This window comes from Strigops habroptila, chromosome 5 (genome assembly GCF_004027225.2).
Source record: "Strigops habroptila isolate Jane chromosome 5, bStrHab1.2.pri, whole genome shotgun sequence".
Taxonomy (NCBI): Eukaryota; Metazoa; Chordata; class Aves; order Psittaciformes; family Psittacidae; genus Strigops; species Strigops habroptila.
In genome coordinates this window covers 41,269,031-41,285,536 of record NC_044281.2, presented here as the reverse complement: position 1 = coordinate 41,285,536, position 16,506 = coordinate 41,269,031, and the positions used below count along the sequence as shown (strand labels likewise).

Below are 16,506 nucleotides of genomic sequence, written 5' to 3'. Positions count from 1 at the left end.
GAGTTCTGCAGATTTGCTCCGAGCACCACCTTTGTGGGTAATGCCCAACACTGGACAATGTGTCCAGACATGACCTCCCTGGCACTGAATAGAGGGGATAACAACAGCCTTTGATCTCCTGCCCCTGCTGTGCCCAAGGTAGCCCAGGTGTGATTTGCCGTCTTTGCAATGACAGCACACCTTGGGTCATACTCAACACAACATCTGCTGTAACTCCTAGGTCCTTTCCAGGAGAGCTGCTCAGCCAGTTGTTTTCCAGCCTGGATCTATTCAATGGGGTTTTCCCACCCCCAATGCAGGACTTTGCAAATCTCACTGCTGAGTTTCAGGAAGTTTCTGTTGGCTGAATCCCCAAGCTTCTCGAGATCCCTCTGGACCAACACTCTGCTCTTCAGCATGTCAGCCACTCCTCCTCGTTGTGCATTGTCTGCAAAGTTGCTGAGGGTGTGCTCTGTCCAAGGGCATGCGTGGGAGATAGGGGGAAAAGGCACAGGGGATGAGGAATGGCCAGGGAATATTCAACAGCAAAACTGTGCAGTAGAAAAATGAGAAGTCTGAGTAATGTTCCCCAATGTGGCTGAAAGGGAAGGAAGCAGCAACAGGCATTACAAACTGAACAGATGAAAGAGTGGTGCACAGGCAGGTCCGAAGCACCATGAGGGCTTGGGGGTCCTGCTGGGCACCCCCATCAATGGTATATATATATATACAGACCTACCAGCTCTACATAAATGGCAGCAGACAAGACATATGCATGAACACACCCACCCCAGAGCAGGAGGCTGTGCATCTGAATTGACCTTCCTGCTGTTTCTTAAAGGTTTCAAGGGGAGAAATTCTCACACCAGTCTTTGTACCTCCGTAGCTTACACCCATGGTTGTGCCAGGTGGCATTCAGTGGTGTTTTACTGGAGTGGTGTCTGCTGTACGCGATGTACAAGGCTGTCAGCAGCCATAATCAGGCACAACGTACTCAAGAAAAGCTTCTGAACATCAGCCAAGCAGGATTTATTCCAAGCTCCTCATGCACTGCTTGTAACCCTTCACTATACTCTGCTGATAGGAAAGGTAGCTTGCTCTCTCAGAACCAAAAATGGAAAGGTTTAACACTTTTTTATCCCCAAAGGAAACACAAGACCATTTTATCTCTGGAAAACAGGCTGTAGTCACTGGCTGCTTCCTAGGACGTTATATGGCATGCCTTTCCCAGTTTCGAGAAGTCCCTTACAAGTCTGGGTTTTTTTGTAGGGATCCCCATGTTAGCATCATAAGTTTTAATGAGAATCCAAGTGCTTATGAGTTTCCCAAACCTAGAGAGCTGGCATAGCAATCCTACCCCAGCACTTTCAGGAGGTAATGCTTTTTCAGAAAAGGTAATGCTTGAGGTCCTTCTCATTTGGCGTGGGCACTCCATAGCTTCCAAAAGAGGGGCTGCTAGCAACGCAGCAATGCAATGACCAGAGATCATTGCCAAGACTCTGGAGATGCAGCTGGCACAGGGCGTCGGGCCAATGTGGCCCCTGCTCCCAAAGGGGCTTCCAGGACTCATTTCCTTGTTTCCTCTTCACCCCCACTTTTTATGCCACTCCAGGACTGCAGATCCCAAGCCCTAGGGTGAGGTTGGGAGCCTGATCAAAGTTCCATGGCAGAAGTGCCCTTTGAAACCAGAAGTGAGGTTGTGAGTCCAACAGCAAAACCAGGCAGGCAATGAAAATTTTTCCCTTTCCATAGCTTGCTCTGTGTCCCACAGATTTTCTTTCATTTTGTTTTAAAGATCAGCTATTTCTAAGCATAAGACAGAAGAACTTGCCCCTTGTATAAAAGCCATCTATGCTCTACCTCCAGTGCAGAAAGTTGAAATTTGGCATGGAAAACAAGAGAAGTTCCTTGGAGTAGCTTTCTGTGAAAGATTTGGGACCTCAGAGTTACATACGAAGGTTTCACAGCACATTTTGTACCAATTTTGTTTTAACATGCCCATAAACAAACTGCTCAGGAAGATTTCTCAGAAAATATTGGGCCAAATTAACCATGTGTTGAGACACCAAAGGCTTGTGAATGTCAGCTCCAAAACTCAGGCTTGACAAATCTCTCTGGAAAGCATTGTGGCCATACACAAGTGTCTCCACCAACCAAGCTTGGACCAACATTTTACATCTCATGTCCACGGTCATACTGACAGGAGCAGATAGAACTTGTGATTCCCGTGAGCAGAAAACACTCAAAAAAGAAGCAGTAACCAATAGTTCTCAGAGATCCCAACAGCTCAGGTGTGCTTTCAACTATGAAGAAGAGAGGGCCTGGGGTCTCTTCTGCTTTGGGCTGGGGGTTGGTTGGGGTTTTTTTCTGGTTTTATGCTTGCCTTTGGATCTTGTGTAATCAAAAATAGAACTGTAAATTCATCAGCTGCTTTGTTCTGTGCAAGTAATTCACTCGGCTCTATTCACAGCTCAACCTCATCCTGCAGTGAAACTCACATGCTTTGGTTTGTTATGCCAGCATAGACGAATTCCAGAGATCACAAAATTAATATTCCAAATTTAATCCCAAAGAAAAGATTACTAAGGATCAAATCCATTATTTCACAATAAATCCTTTTTATGTCTCTTTTTTACCACCTGTCAGTGATCAAAGCAAATGGATTTCAGCTCTAAAACGCTGCTGTTATACAGCAGAAGAGATCCTTGCTCAAGACACAGGGCTTAATATTTACTTTCATTTTTTGCACAGTATCAAAGGAGATTTATTTTTTCCCGCTTGCCAAAAATAAAGTCTGGTCTAGATTCTCAGCTGCAGCTGAGAGCGCTGGGAGAGAAAGTAGCTGCAGCTCATTTTTGTAGCTTCCTAATCTTGTAGGACAATTTCTAATGTTCTCTGTTGTCTGCAGCCTGCCACAATTGTTTCTTCATTTGAGAATCTGAACTGAAGAACCAAGCTCTGGCTTCAGCAATGGAAGATTCAGAGACCATCAAAGAGGTTTTTTCCTCTAATTACAAGGCCAGACTCACCTCACCAATTCCACCTTTTTTCTTCATTGATATTTCTGTAGTTTTCTGTATGAAGCTAAGCAAATGATATGAGAGCCTTTAGCATCCCACTGTCCAGGGATGGAACATTGCAGCTCTATTCCCTTACATCATAGGCAGAGTCACCAACCGCAGAGTCCCCAACCACAGAGTCCTAGAGCTGCTGGCCTTGCTGGAGGGAACAATGATGCTAATGTGGACAGAGGCAGCCACCTGCTCCCCCTATATCACATTTTATAGAAGACACAAATGGAAACAAAACTGGTATCAACCTGGACCACATGCTACATATAAATAGTACAAAATGGACTGGGTAAAACAGATTGTTCATCGTCATTACTGTGAAGTCAGGCTCTTTATGGTTCCTCTGCTAACCAGACCATATTTTTGGTCCTAATCTCAATCTGTTTGAATTAGCTCTGCTAAAGTGAACAGAATGATACAGGTCAGATCAATTATTACGAAAAATTCAATTATGATAGCGCCATATGCAGCACTATAAAAAGAACGCAGCTGTACATATGGCTGACAAAAGCAACAGCAGTTAACAGCACAAATGTCCGCGACACCCTGATGTCCTTTAGTCCTTCAACACTTTCTATATGGACCATATCGAGAGGAGGAAAAATGCCTACTTGTCCTTTTCAAAAAACTGCACCAGCTTTCAAATGTCTCTCTCCACCATCCTCTAAAAAACCAAGAATCATCTCCTCATGGAGGCTGCATGCATTGACAACTTCTGTTAGCAAGTGGAGTTGATCTTGCTTGTGTCATGAAAATTTCCATCAAAAATAAAAAAAAAAAACCCCAAATATCAGATTTGCCCAACATTTCTTAAAAACAGAAGAGCTGCCATACTTCCCTATGGATGTTTGTGACTTTGAGGCTCTAAATCCTTATGCCTGAGAAGTCCTTTAATCATAAGCGACACAGCACCTTCCATGGACTAAGTCAAATGTGCAGGTTAAGTTAAATGTGCATCATCATGTGCAGGGCTGGGTCTTGAGCATCCAGGCTTACAACCTAAAATGAATGCTGCATGCACTAGAGATTCATCCCTTTTCCCAGGAATGGTGGCAAATTTCTGCTCATCTCAGAAGCAGCATCAAGGCAAAGCCTGCTGAGCAAGTCCATGTGCTTTCCAATCCATGCTTTCGAGTCACAGGAACCAGGCCTCTCAAAAAACCTGAGAAGACAAAGAGGACCTTACTGTGCCCTGGTAAAAAGGAGATCTAGCCAAACTTGAGACACCAGCCTCCTGGTGCTTTCATCACCTGGTGCTTTCATCACTGCATCATCAGCAGTGATCACCAAAGTGGGATGCACAAGATAATCCATTGGTTTACAGGAAGAAATATTAGAATTTCAGTAACACATGTATATAATTTATAGATAAACTATATACACATACATTGGAGGTGCATGCTCAAAAGCTCTGCAGCTAGGGGTGCATGGTAAAAGTAGTTTGGAGACCACTGACCCAGAAGAATCCCTACTCCCAGCAGCAGTTGCAGCCAAAGGGCTCAGGAAAAGCAGCTGCTACAGCAGTGCCCACTGCAACCCCTGCAAGGCTGAGGGAAGAGAACGCAAGGGTGAGACCATCCACCATCCCATGCATGGGAGAGGAAGTGCAACTGCCACTCATCACAACAGTGAAACCAGCTATGCAAAGCACTGTCCTCATTATGGGAGAAATCAGCCAGGGAAACAACACCAAAATAAAACCCTAGGCCCAAGAGAAAATGCATTTTCATTACCCTCCATTCTCTCTGGTGATGGGTTTGGTGCTAGTCATAGCAGGAGGGGGGAAGCTGCTTCTAGGCAGAAATACTGTGTCCCAGTGTTCCCTTTTAGCCTGTAATGAAATAGGAAGGAAGTGATGAGGACTAGAACATGAAGCAAAAGCCTCTGAGAAGTTGTCATCAACTACACACACACACACACACACACATACACACAGAAGCCCTCAGTGCGTTGACCAGTGTTCAAAAATACATCCAAAAGATGCTCTTCCACATCAAACTACCCTTGCACGCTCCTTCTGCACAGGCTTCCAGATGGTCAGTCTTTTTAGCCCTGCTTTGATTTTAAGCAGACAGCCTGAGGCATTGCAGGACAATATCGGTGCTTTATTTTAGAGCAGAGAAAAAAAAGTTCTCCTAGCAAAAAGAAAGCCTCTTGATGGTTGATAGTCCCTGTATTGCAGTCACTGATTCACAGATTTTAAGTCTAAGTCATTCACTCCACGCTGGACAACTTCAAGTACAGCAGAACAGAGCCTATGCCTTATAAATCTACTTCTAAAACAGTTTTCAAGGTTTTCAAAAAGGAACATGTTAAAATTATTTCAAACTGTATTTCAGTAAAAAAATATTAGTTTGCCAGGGTTTGCTATGGAACCAACTGACTTCAGGAGGCAAACTTTAAATCTTGACAATTATGTTGGGGTTGGAACTAAGGTCCTTTCCAACCCTAACTGTTCCATGATTCTATGTACTGCTTAAGTGTGATACCAGAGCAGGTCTTAATACTGAGGGAAAAACCTGGCCTTGCAGCTCCAGGGTTTTCAGGACTGTGAATTGAACGAGTTGCTTTTCCTAACACCATGTTCTGAGAAAGGAGGGGAAAATAATCAAGAAGAGCATGCACACACAGTAGGAATCAAATGCTTTTACCATTTCACTTTTCCTCTTTCAGAAAGTTGCCTGGCAGGACCTCTGCAAGAGGGAGGGAAGGATCTCCCAGCAATGCCATGCTCCAGACCCTGGCTGTGACCATGGTGCGGCTCTCTCATGTGCTAGGGCTCCAAGGCAAATCTCCCATGAAAAATATACAGCTTAAATGGACACACAGGAAGTCTTATGCACGCATGATTAAAAAAGCTGTCAGTTTAGATATGCAGCAGCAGGCCTGTTTACATCTGATCTTTCCTGTGTTTGGCCCTTTGTTGAGAGCTTATCCCTGAAAGATGCTAAAGGGAGCAATCCGAGTCAATCAGAAACACAAAGCCACTCGGTCTCAAAAAACCACTTGGATTCGAGTCAAACAATACAAGTTTTGAAAATTATTTTAGACTAAATTCTTGATCAGGACATGGTCTCCAAGAGTGAAAGCTAGGCCCAATGAGGCCAAAAACAAAACTCCTGAAGACCTCAGCAGGACCTGGCTCCCATCCAAAGCAAACTTTTCAAGTCTCAGTCAAGCTCTTCAGCTGCGGACATTCATTTCTATTATTTTTGTAGCCTTTTTGTCTCACCAAAGGGATCCTTCCACAGTGGCCATTCAAAGCCGCTGACAAGATGGGATAAATTTAATTAGCAATTGAAAAAAGAAGTCTATAAATTTTTTCTTTTTTTTTATTTTCTCCAATTAAAATCAGTATGTCTGTGACATGGTCTCCAAGTGTGTCACTGTCAATCTGGCCAGTGGAGGAGTCCCACAAATCTCAAAGACTTCAGGGACTGGAATCCTACTCTGTTCTATTTTGGCATAGCACCTCACCCTACCGGACTCTGCACTGCAACAGGAGCCTTCAGAGACCCTGGTACAAGCAATTGTAAAAAAAGCATTTTGATTTTAGCCTTGTTGACTTTCCTTTTGCCAGCATTGTTTGTCGTTCCCAGTAGACCAAAGGCATTTTTTCCTCATGGGGAAGAACATTGTGACAATGATGTTGAAGCACTCTCCAGTTTTACATTTGGAACAACACTAACAAGTAAAACATGAACCCTCAGTTTTGCAACATGTTTTCTACTTCTGATGATTGGTTTTAAAGCTTCTGTTCCTGAAAACCAGTAGTTACACCAGTCTCAATTCTTGCTGTTAGAAGGAAACATCTAGTCCACATGGCCACAGGGTACAGCTGAAAACCATGACCCTGAGCATGTTGAAAGCTTGGAAGACAAAGAACAGCTCATGATGGACTAGTTTTGTTCTTTGAGATCACCATGGGCCAGCCAGGTCATCACATGGCTGGCAGTGATGAACACCCACAGCATACAAGCTCCATGACACCCAACCACAAGAGCGGAAGTGACCACAGTATTTGACAGAGGAAAGACACTTCACCCAAGAAATCAACAACCCCAATAACCATAACCAACATCTATTCCTTTTCCTCCTTGTGTTAAAAATGTCAATAAATTTTGCCACAAGAAGATTTTCCCCCTTGAATGCCACAGGTTCAGACCTCAACTGCCTACTGATACTCAGAAATTTTCACCATATGTTTGCAATTATGAAATTATTCTTAGTAACAAGAAACACAATACACTTTGAAGGAAAGAAAATAAACTAGGTCTTCCTTCTACCTTCATCTACTCTCCACACACTCTGACATTTTTATGCAACTGGAACAGGGACACGCCCTTCTTGTTTCTATATGCCAAGTTGGATAGCTGCCACATTATTAGAGCCCACAAATCCCTGGCTTCATCCAAGGAAGGAAGTCAGGCTCCAGCTAAGGCAAGCTGCATTGAACTTGCTCAGACATGCATATTTCAAGTGCTGTCTTCTCCCAGAGCCCAAAGGACATTGCAACACCATCCAGATAGGGCCTTAGTGTAACATGCCAAAGTGGTTGCTTACGTTAAGGTTAGGTCCAAGTCACTAAAGGCAGATGTGAACTTCAGACCTTAAGAAATGCATGGCTACTTGAACCTCTGGCATCTCCAAAACTTTTGCCCCAGGACACAGGGGAATCTTGAACCTTTGTGTCGTTTTCTTCACTCACATTTTTCAAATGGGCACACGAATTGCCCATCAGCAGCTTAGTATTGCTGACTTCAGGTTAAAGCAATTCCACCAATGTTGTCTTAAGCCTTTGTCTTGTCTGTTGTTGCACCCAGGTGATTAAAACCACTCCTATGTGTTTGAGCTGGTGACAAGCAGTAAGGGCTGAAAATTGTATTTGATACCAAATGAGCATATTTTTGTCATTTCTTGAATCCATCCACCCTTTGCAATTGCACCAGGTTAGGAGAATGGGCAAGCTGCACTTCTTAAACAAGATGGAATTAATACTAACAACTACAGGAACTACAGCCGGCTCTTCTGAAACTCTTCTGGTCCTCCAAAAGAGATATGGGCAACAGAGAACATTGCAAGCTCGAAGGTAGGGCTCCCATAGACCTGAATAAGTTCCTGTAGAAGCAGTTGTAAGATGGCCTGGATGCACAAGCTTAATTCTAGGTTTGGAGGAGTTTTCACAGCACAGTTTGTCAGATTTAATAAAGTCTTTAGTTGCATTCAAACACACATCAGGAAATTTCCAGTTTGCTGGCTGTGACAGTCATCCTGGCTTTCACAAGTTCAGAAGAACTCCTGAGAGTATTTTGCTGTAAGGCTAAGCTTTGCCAGAGGGAGAAACTCACAGAAAAATGACTTCTCTATCACCGTCGAAGAACCGGTCCAGAGAGTCATGTAAGATTTCTCCTTCCTCTCTCTCTTCACCTCTGATCAACCCCTTGTAAGAGGTCTTCAGTATTGCAGTCATCTCATTGAGTCATTCATAGCACCTATGCCACACATGCAGCCACCTGAAGCAAGCACCACCAGAGACAAGCTTCATACCACAGGAAGGACACAGCGTTCCCTCAGAAGCTGCCATAAAGGCTGTTCTTTCTGCTATAGACACCAAAGGAAGCAAACACAGCACTGCACCCTGAACATCCAAAGTGAAGGTCTGAAGAGCTCATATTTCCACATTTTCAGCCAAGGCACAGATTTTTTTCAGAGCTGTTCTGGTTTGTGGTTTCAGGTAAGGTCTTCAGCGTGCTACGTATTCACGCAACACTCACACTGTTCTCTAAGCAAATTACTGATATTGAACCATCTATGATTCATTATTGAAAATTTAGGACCACAGCTTATCACAATTCAGTGTTCAGGAGTCATTCCAGAATGAGTCTGGAATCACACAGTTTTCTAAAGATGAGGCAATGACAGTGTGTGTGATGACTGTATGGTAGACACAAGCCTGCTTGTAGCATTGCAGGATTTTGTTATAGCAGGTTTGCTTATTGAAAAGGAGGACTCTTGCAAGTCAGCGCTTCTCTTTGAGGAAAGCTATATCTGTACAACTATTAAATACAGAAGCCAGTTAAGTCCATGTAACTCTCTCATCACTGCACACATTTCAACACCTCGCTAGATCACAGTCATAACCCATCTCACCTCATATCTTTATATGTATCTATCCTTTTGAGATTGCGATTAACTAAAAACCAATGAATTGCATGCTCTAAATAACACCTCAGATATGTATGTTTAATCTGGAAATAATTTTGCCCTTACAGTGTGCAAAAACTGTAACTGTCTCAAAATGAGTTAGCTCCACAGTGGAGCATCTGCTCTGCTCCCTGGATTAGAGAGGATTCAGTAGGAAACCACACTGTCAGCCTTGTAGCAGATGGTGACAGCATCATTCAAACAGCCTCTCTTTCCATACGCTGCCCAAGACAATGCAACATCAGGTCTCCATAAGAAGAGCAGTTGATGTTCCTCATGCTAATTCTGGAGCAGAGATTTTCCTGCCTGGTGGCTCTCTTTAGCTCCCACAGTGTGTTCGTACTGGCCTAGACAACAAGGCATTTCTTCTGTCCTTAAATCCACAGGCAAACAACACCTTCCCCTCAACTTGCTAATCCCTCTTGGAAAAGCAACAGTGAATTTCAGCCTGGGAGCCCTGAGATGGGCTTAGGCAACCTCCCCATCAGTGGGAGTCTGCTCCTTCCACAGGGCCATGGAAGCTGTAGCATTTTCTAGCCAAGCAATGAAGAGGGACATAGATTCCCCTTCGTCTCTGGATGACCTGTGCCAGGAGTCTGAGGTCTGTGCCCACTTTTTTCCCTTCTTTGTGGGCAACTCAAAGTCGCCAGGTGAGCATCCACAAGACTGGGTGTTTTGGCTCTATGGCTGTTCTCCTGCTTCACCGAGAGGTGGAAGCAGAGCCTCCTTACCCTCCAGCGTACAGGAATCGCAATAATTTATTAGCACAAAATTTATTAGCTCAAAATTAGGGTCTCCTTACTTACATGCAATTACAAGTAATATTTGTCTCAAGTCAAAATGCTCAGACAAGACTCTTCACGTCCAGATGTCTGCATAGGCAATGTTGAGGGTTTTCACTAAAGTGCTGCAGTATGTGATACTCCAACAAGTAAAAAAATAAGCAGTTCAGCACTTATTTGACGATGATGACTACTACCGTCGGCGTAGTCATCATCTCCCAAGACCCAGTAGCTTGGCTGGTTGCATGGGGAAGATCGCTTGGGCAAATGCATTACTTGGCCGTCTTGCAGAGCCTGGGCTTGAGATCTTGTAATATGCGAAGCTGGGAGAGCATGGAGCAATACTGGGAGCAGGGGAACTAGATCCCTGCATAGAGAGTAGATCCCTGGGAGATTAGATCCCTGCTCCTGCACAGACAAGCAAGAGCAGTCATGCCCTGCAAAACACTAGCTGCAAATTAAAAATCAAAACCAGCAATGCTTTTACAGGATGCAATACCCATTCCTTCTTTATTTGCACCCTCCAAACAGTAAAACCCTCATACTGAAGTTATTGGTACATGGCAAGATTATTCCCTGAGTATTATTAAAAATATAAAGCTAATAATTATTTTTTTCTAAAATGGCAGGCAGAAGTGATCTTGAAATGAGCACTTGGCTACCAAAGGTATTTATGCATGGTATTTAGACAATGCCAATAGCCCAAATGAAAGAAGTGAATTCAAGAATCAAAACCAGAACAGGTCTGGCTCTTATCTGTGCAGCCCGGCTTCTTGTCATTGCTTCACGTTTTCACTTGAAGCACTTTGTTTGCCCACCTCCCCCCAAACCTCAGCCAATTCCCATGCTACACAGGGCTGTTTTTCAGAGCTTTTATCACCTGCTGGAGGAAAAGAGTGAGTCTGTTTTACTCAGCCTAGGAATTAACAGCACGCTATTACTATAAAGCTGCACGCACAATGGAAGCTGCAAAGCACAATCTAAAAAAACCCCAAAACCCTCGAAGCCGAAGTTACCACTAAACATTCAAGTTGCAAAGTTTCAGTTATGCAAGCACACATTTCCTGGGTGTGAACATCTAACACACAGTAAATGAGGTGGAGAAGGAAGTTAATAAATGAGCACAACCAGCACAATTGGAAAGTAAGTGGATTTGAAACTTTCTAAATAAAATCAGTCATTCAAACCTCTGTGCTTTGAGTCAGCCTGCATGCAACATCTTGACTTCACAGCTGTGCACAAATGCTTGTAATCACCTCTGGAAGACATAACAGAAAAAAACCCAACAAAAAGCAAAAAAGCATGTACAGGTTCCCTGGATTCTGTGGAAGGGAAATACATATTGCAGGGAGGATTTCCTTACACCCACTTCAAAATACTGTGCCTGTTATCTCAAAAAGAAGAAACCCCCCCACATTTACTCTTTTCTTGGAAGAAAACTCTGGGCTACTTTCCCCTTCCCAGCCTCCATGTGGCCCCACACCAGACTTGCTCCTGTTTCCAGATGCATCTCTTCGGGGCTCCAAACCATTCCCTATCCACAAGCAGATCCCCAGTGCTGAGCTGAGAGAGAATTATACTTTCCCTGCTACATGCACTTTGGCCAGCACAGCTCTGGACAGGACTGACTTTCACTGCTGCCTCTGAACCCCCTTGGGACCCCAGGTCCCCTCCAGCATTGCTCTCCTTCCTCCAGCTCCCCAACCCTTTTTCCATACTGTACCTCCCACGTGGATCACATGCATGAGATTTGTCATATGAGCATATTCCACCTTTGCTGTCTTTCCTCTGGGCTATCCAGATCATCACAGAGTCTTTACGAAGTGGCATCAGCTTTTCCTCTGAAGACAAACTCTTTTTGGAACCATCTCAGTCAGGTTTAGACCTGCTAGCCTCCTGGAGAGCAAGTCCAGTCTGCAGCCTTTGTGCCAAAACCAAGCAAGAGGGCTGAGTCGCTCTAGATTTTAGCAAGCAAGGAAATAATTCTACATCCAGCCCATGATTCAGTACAAATTTTCTGCATATTTGGGTTTTTTTTCAGTATAAGCATACTGAAAATTGCTGCTCTTCATTGCTTTTCATCTGTTATCGTAACTACATTTGAAAGGCAAACCCTTACCTTGTCCCCCAAATTCCCTCTGAGAAAATTTTTCAGACGTCTGTTGAATCACATAGCAAAACACACTGATGTTTCAAGTGTCTCAGTGTGGTCCTTGTTATCAAATCCAGAAAAAACCCCACAGATCTCCATGGCCAAACTTGCTCAAGAAAAACTGAAATCAAACCGAGTAATAGGAACTCCACATCCAAAAGTAACCACATGTCCATCATTAGTGGTTTGGTTGCTCTTAGGGAATCATGGTTCAACAAGGTCATACTCTGTCACTCTACAAGCAGGATTTGATTCTTCAAAGGGAGACCAGGTTTAAGCAATACTTTTAAACTCTTCATGGAATATAAACCACAAATTTAAGCATTGACAGTTGTGCTTCTTAGTTTATTACCTAGGTGCACAAGCAGTGCATGGGAAATACTGATCTTCCCTGTGTGAGTGGGGCATTCCTAGGGCAGGTCCTCAAGTGCTAGGGGATCTCCATCCTCAGGAATGCCCGAACTCAGCTGGACATGGCCTCCAGCAACCTGCTGTAGCTGCAGTGTTGGCCTTAGGGACTACCAAGGGTGCCTCCCTACACAAGATTTTCCACTACTGAACTTTATTCAACCTCATGTCATGGCAGATCCTGCTTTTTTTCTCAGAACACTCATCAAGGCCTTGGTCTACCCAAAAATGCCTGTTCCGTATTTAAAGTTGGTGCATGAGTGGGACTTTGGTTTAAACAACCACCATTCTGAAGTTCAGCTGAGGCCATCCATCCCACCATACAGGCTTTTTTCTTGTAATTCCCCATTATCGGTGCTGATTCGCAGCCCCAGAAGCAATGACCAAGCACACTCCTGCCATCTATGACATTCCTCCCTCCATAGGTGGCAGGAGGTGGTTGGACACCACGGTTTGCCATGCGAGAGGTTTCTCAAAGGTTTTTTGGCAACTGAGGTGGCACCTGCAGATGGCAGAGAGCTGCAGCCCTTGCTTTAGCCCCCACCATGCTGCAACCTCAGCCTGCAATGCTGAGGCCACTAGCAGATGTTGGATCCTGGCATGCCTGCTTTCTTTTCCTTTTTACTTTAAGAATAGCATCTGGGTGGCTTGCTCCCAAGGCTGTTATTCAGCTCCGCAGCGGCCTCAGCAGTGGCAGAAGACAAACCAGGCAGCTTCGGCAGGATTTACCCGAATTCTATGTTACTTGGTTTTTCCGAGCGCTATCTTAATTTTATTCGTGTTCAACCTCTTTTTTACATGACTGCTTCCCTAAAGCTTTCTTTTATTCCTTATTCCTATTTTTTCAGACATTCCAAAATAACTGTTTGCCAGAGCCAGGTAAAAAAGCAGCAATAACAACGACCAGTGTGAGGACGTGGGAACAAGTTGTGCATTGGGATGAGGAGCCCGAGCAGTAGCTGAGAACCCGTGGCTGTTGTGCAAGGCAGGGCTGGATGCAACCCGGCCAACGCCAGTGCTGAGACCAAACGGCACTTCTGCTGCAGGAGCGGGGCCAGCACTGGAAAAAGCTCATCAGCACAAAAGTTCATAAAAACATGAAAATGACACTGGCAAGGCTTTCCCCTGCAGAGCAGCACTGAAGTGTAACGCAAATACCAGGCCAGAGTATCACTGTGGGAATCACACCCTCCAATTATTTTCAATTACAGAGATGTCCAGACTCACCAGCCAGTTTTAAACCTGTCTATGTGTTCCATGTATGTGTTTAGAAGTCTCCCGTTCAGTCTGCCTTGCAGAACAGTTATAGTGCCTTAGAGTCAAATGTATCTCATACACATGAGATTCAATGTTTAAAACTTGACAGTCGTGAGCAGAAAAAGCTGGAGTAGGTGTTTTCCCATGATTGCCCACCACGCTGTATTAATTACGTTATCTCCCCCCTCACTGCAGGCAGGGCTGCATCTTTGCAATGGCTTAAATTGTCTTCCTGCAGTCTCCCTGGGAGGCTTTAACCATCTCAATAGTAGGTTTTGGTAGCTTCAGCAGCTCTCAAAGCTCCTCAGGCTTCTTCAAAGCTGTCAGGAGCTACTTATAAAAAAAACCCGAAGGTGTTATTGTGGCTGGTTTTCATTCAAATAGTGACATGGGAGGGCATTAGTGTTTGCCCGCCATGCTTCTCCCCCACTAGCATGGGGTCCCAAGGGGGATTTTTCTGGCTTTAAGAAAATCTATCACCTTCCTTGTCAATTTATCCCAGTGTTAATTTATCTTCTAAAATCTAACCCTATCTATTTAACCTCATCCACTGTGAACCAACTCTACCCACCTGAAGTCTTGGTTCTCATGATGGCGACATTGGCAGCAGAAAGGGCAGATGGTGGCATTTGTCTTCTCCTTTTAAGTCAAGCTGTCTTGACTTCCCCTCTATGCTGACCTGGCTTTTTCACCAGTGCAGCCTTCCTTACCAGCTTTGGAGCATCTGGTAAAACACCCTTGAGCATTCCCCCATAAACTGGCACCACAGCTAATTCCTACATCTATGCCAGTTTCATTTTGTGTCAAGCCAATGTTTAATAGATTTCATTTGCACCAGGAGACTTTTTGAGGTGGAATTACTATCTGTAACATTTAGTAATTCCAAGAATATTTTATAATTCTGACCCTCAAGCCTGCCATAGTAAACACACTCTTCCCTTTCCCTCCATTGCAGATGGCAATTTAGGCAGCCAGGGAGGTTTTGTGTTTGTTCTTTAGAGTGAGCCAAATACTATTACTCCTTTTTTTTTTTTCTTTCCCTGGAAGGACATTGACCTGCAGGCATTCAAGAGGATATTTCCCCTCCCTCTCTCCACATTTGCAGTGGCTTGGTGACAGACACTATTTGCAAGCAGAAGGATCCTGGAGACCAAGTGCCCTTCTAAGCAGGTCTTTAAAATCAGCAGTCTGACATCTCAGAAAAGCCATCCCACCTGATTTCAGTAATGTCATTTGCAAGCAGAAGCTGGCAGGACTAGGACAAAGTAAGTTCACTGTTGGCATGGTATTGGGTAAAGGTTTGACTAGTGACACCCAGGTGGCTCTTCTGACCTAAATTATTCTCTGATCCTAAGCCCCAACCTCTCTCCTCCACCAAACACTTCACCAGATTATTCCTTCATGTTCTCAGGTGCTTCGGTTTGCCTCCACATCTTGATGCTATGCTACATGAAGGCATGACTTCTTCTTAGCCTCCTTTTTTGGAGATAGTGCAATGCAGCCATATCCTGCATTACACCATCTAAACAGGTCCGTTCAACAGGAGAGCAGCTGATGTCCCACAAACACAGGCTCTCCCAGGTACATCACTTCTACAGGAATGATTCCCTTCTTTGATGGGCTCTGTCTTCCCCATGAGACAGCATATCCTCACCTACTCATTCACCTCATAGCAATGGAAAATATGCCAAAAATGACTGACAGCATCTCTGCTTTAAGGAGAGATGGGAGTTGACAGCCCCATGCAGGAGAAAGGGCTAACCTCAGCCAAAGCTGCCAGTGGGCAATGTCCATGGACCCCCACTGCTCCTAGCCCTCGCAGGGAGTGTACCAGGGCTCCTTGCTCATTTAAAACACATATGAACACAATTGGTTTTCTGGAAATTTAAAGGGTCACAGACCTGGGACACTGGATGAAAAAAAAAATAAATTTATAGGTGTAAGAGATCATTTATGTAAAAGGTGAGAGTTATGCTTTAACAACTTCCCTTTCTTTCCAGAAAGACAAGTAAGTGTTTCATGAACCATAACAGACATTAGTTTCAGATAGGAGGAGAAACCAGTGAAGATTCCTGCAAAATACAAATAGAATTAATAATTAATGGTAATAAATAACAAGTTCAAAGACTGCAGAAGCAGCAGTGGTGAATTCCACAAGGTGATTAGTACAAGGTATTTAATCTTCTTTTCCCCACATGCCCTGAAGAGTGTTGGCTGGAGCTCATCTAGCTGGAGTCATCCATTGCTTGGCTCCATTAACTCTTGCAAGAAAAGCATCAGTTTTCACCCCAAAAAGAAGCATCTGTTCCAAGAGTAGCCTTCTACCAGATGCATAGGAAGATACCACATTCCTTCCAAAAACCTTGCCCAATTATCCATTCGGTTACTGCATCTAACCAAATAGATGGCTTGCAAGCACTTCACTTCCAAAATGTAATTAACACCAGCCCCATGCCCTGTCTTCAGCATGCTGTAAATTAGGTGCAAGTATTTATGGATTCAGGGAAAACTGTGGTCTGCATCCAGCAACCAGACGGGGAGATCTTACACAGAGGCTTTGCACAGCAATGAGATAGTGCCAAGGAAATTAAAGTCACTGCTATGTGACTTGTAGTGCTATGGCGGCTGAAGCAAAATAGGAGGAAAGTAGGAG

The 16,506-nt window shown here is 44.1% G+C and overlaps 1 protein-coding gene across 1 annotated transcript in view; it reads right to left on the bottom strand.

Moving 5' to 3' along the window:
* Positions 1-4,764: 4,764 nt before the first annotated feature.
* PTEN (phosphatase and tensin homolog) overlaps positions 4,765-16,506 on the bottom strand; it is a 76,670-nt gene continuing 64,928 nt past the window's right edge. Inside the window, exon 9 of the mRNA XM_030487349.2 lies at positions 4,765-4,881. Within this exon, the coding sequence (XP_030343209.1) occupies positions 4,780-4,881 (102 nt within the window). The 3' untranslated portion in view covers positions 4,765-4,779. The remainder of the gene's footprint in view (positions 4,882-16,506) is intronic.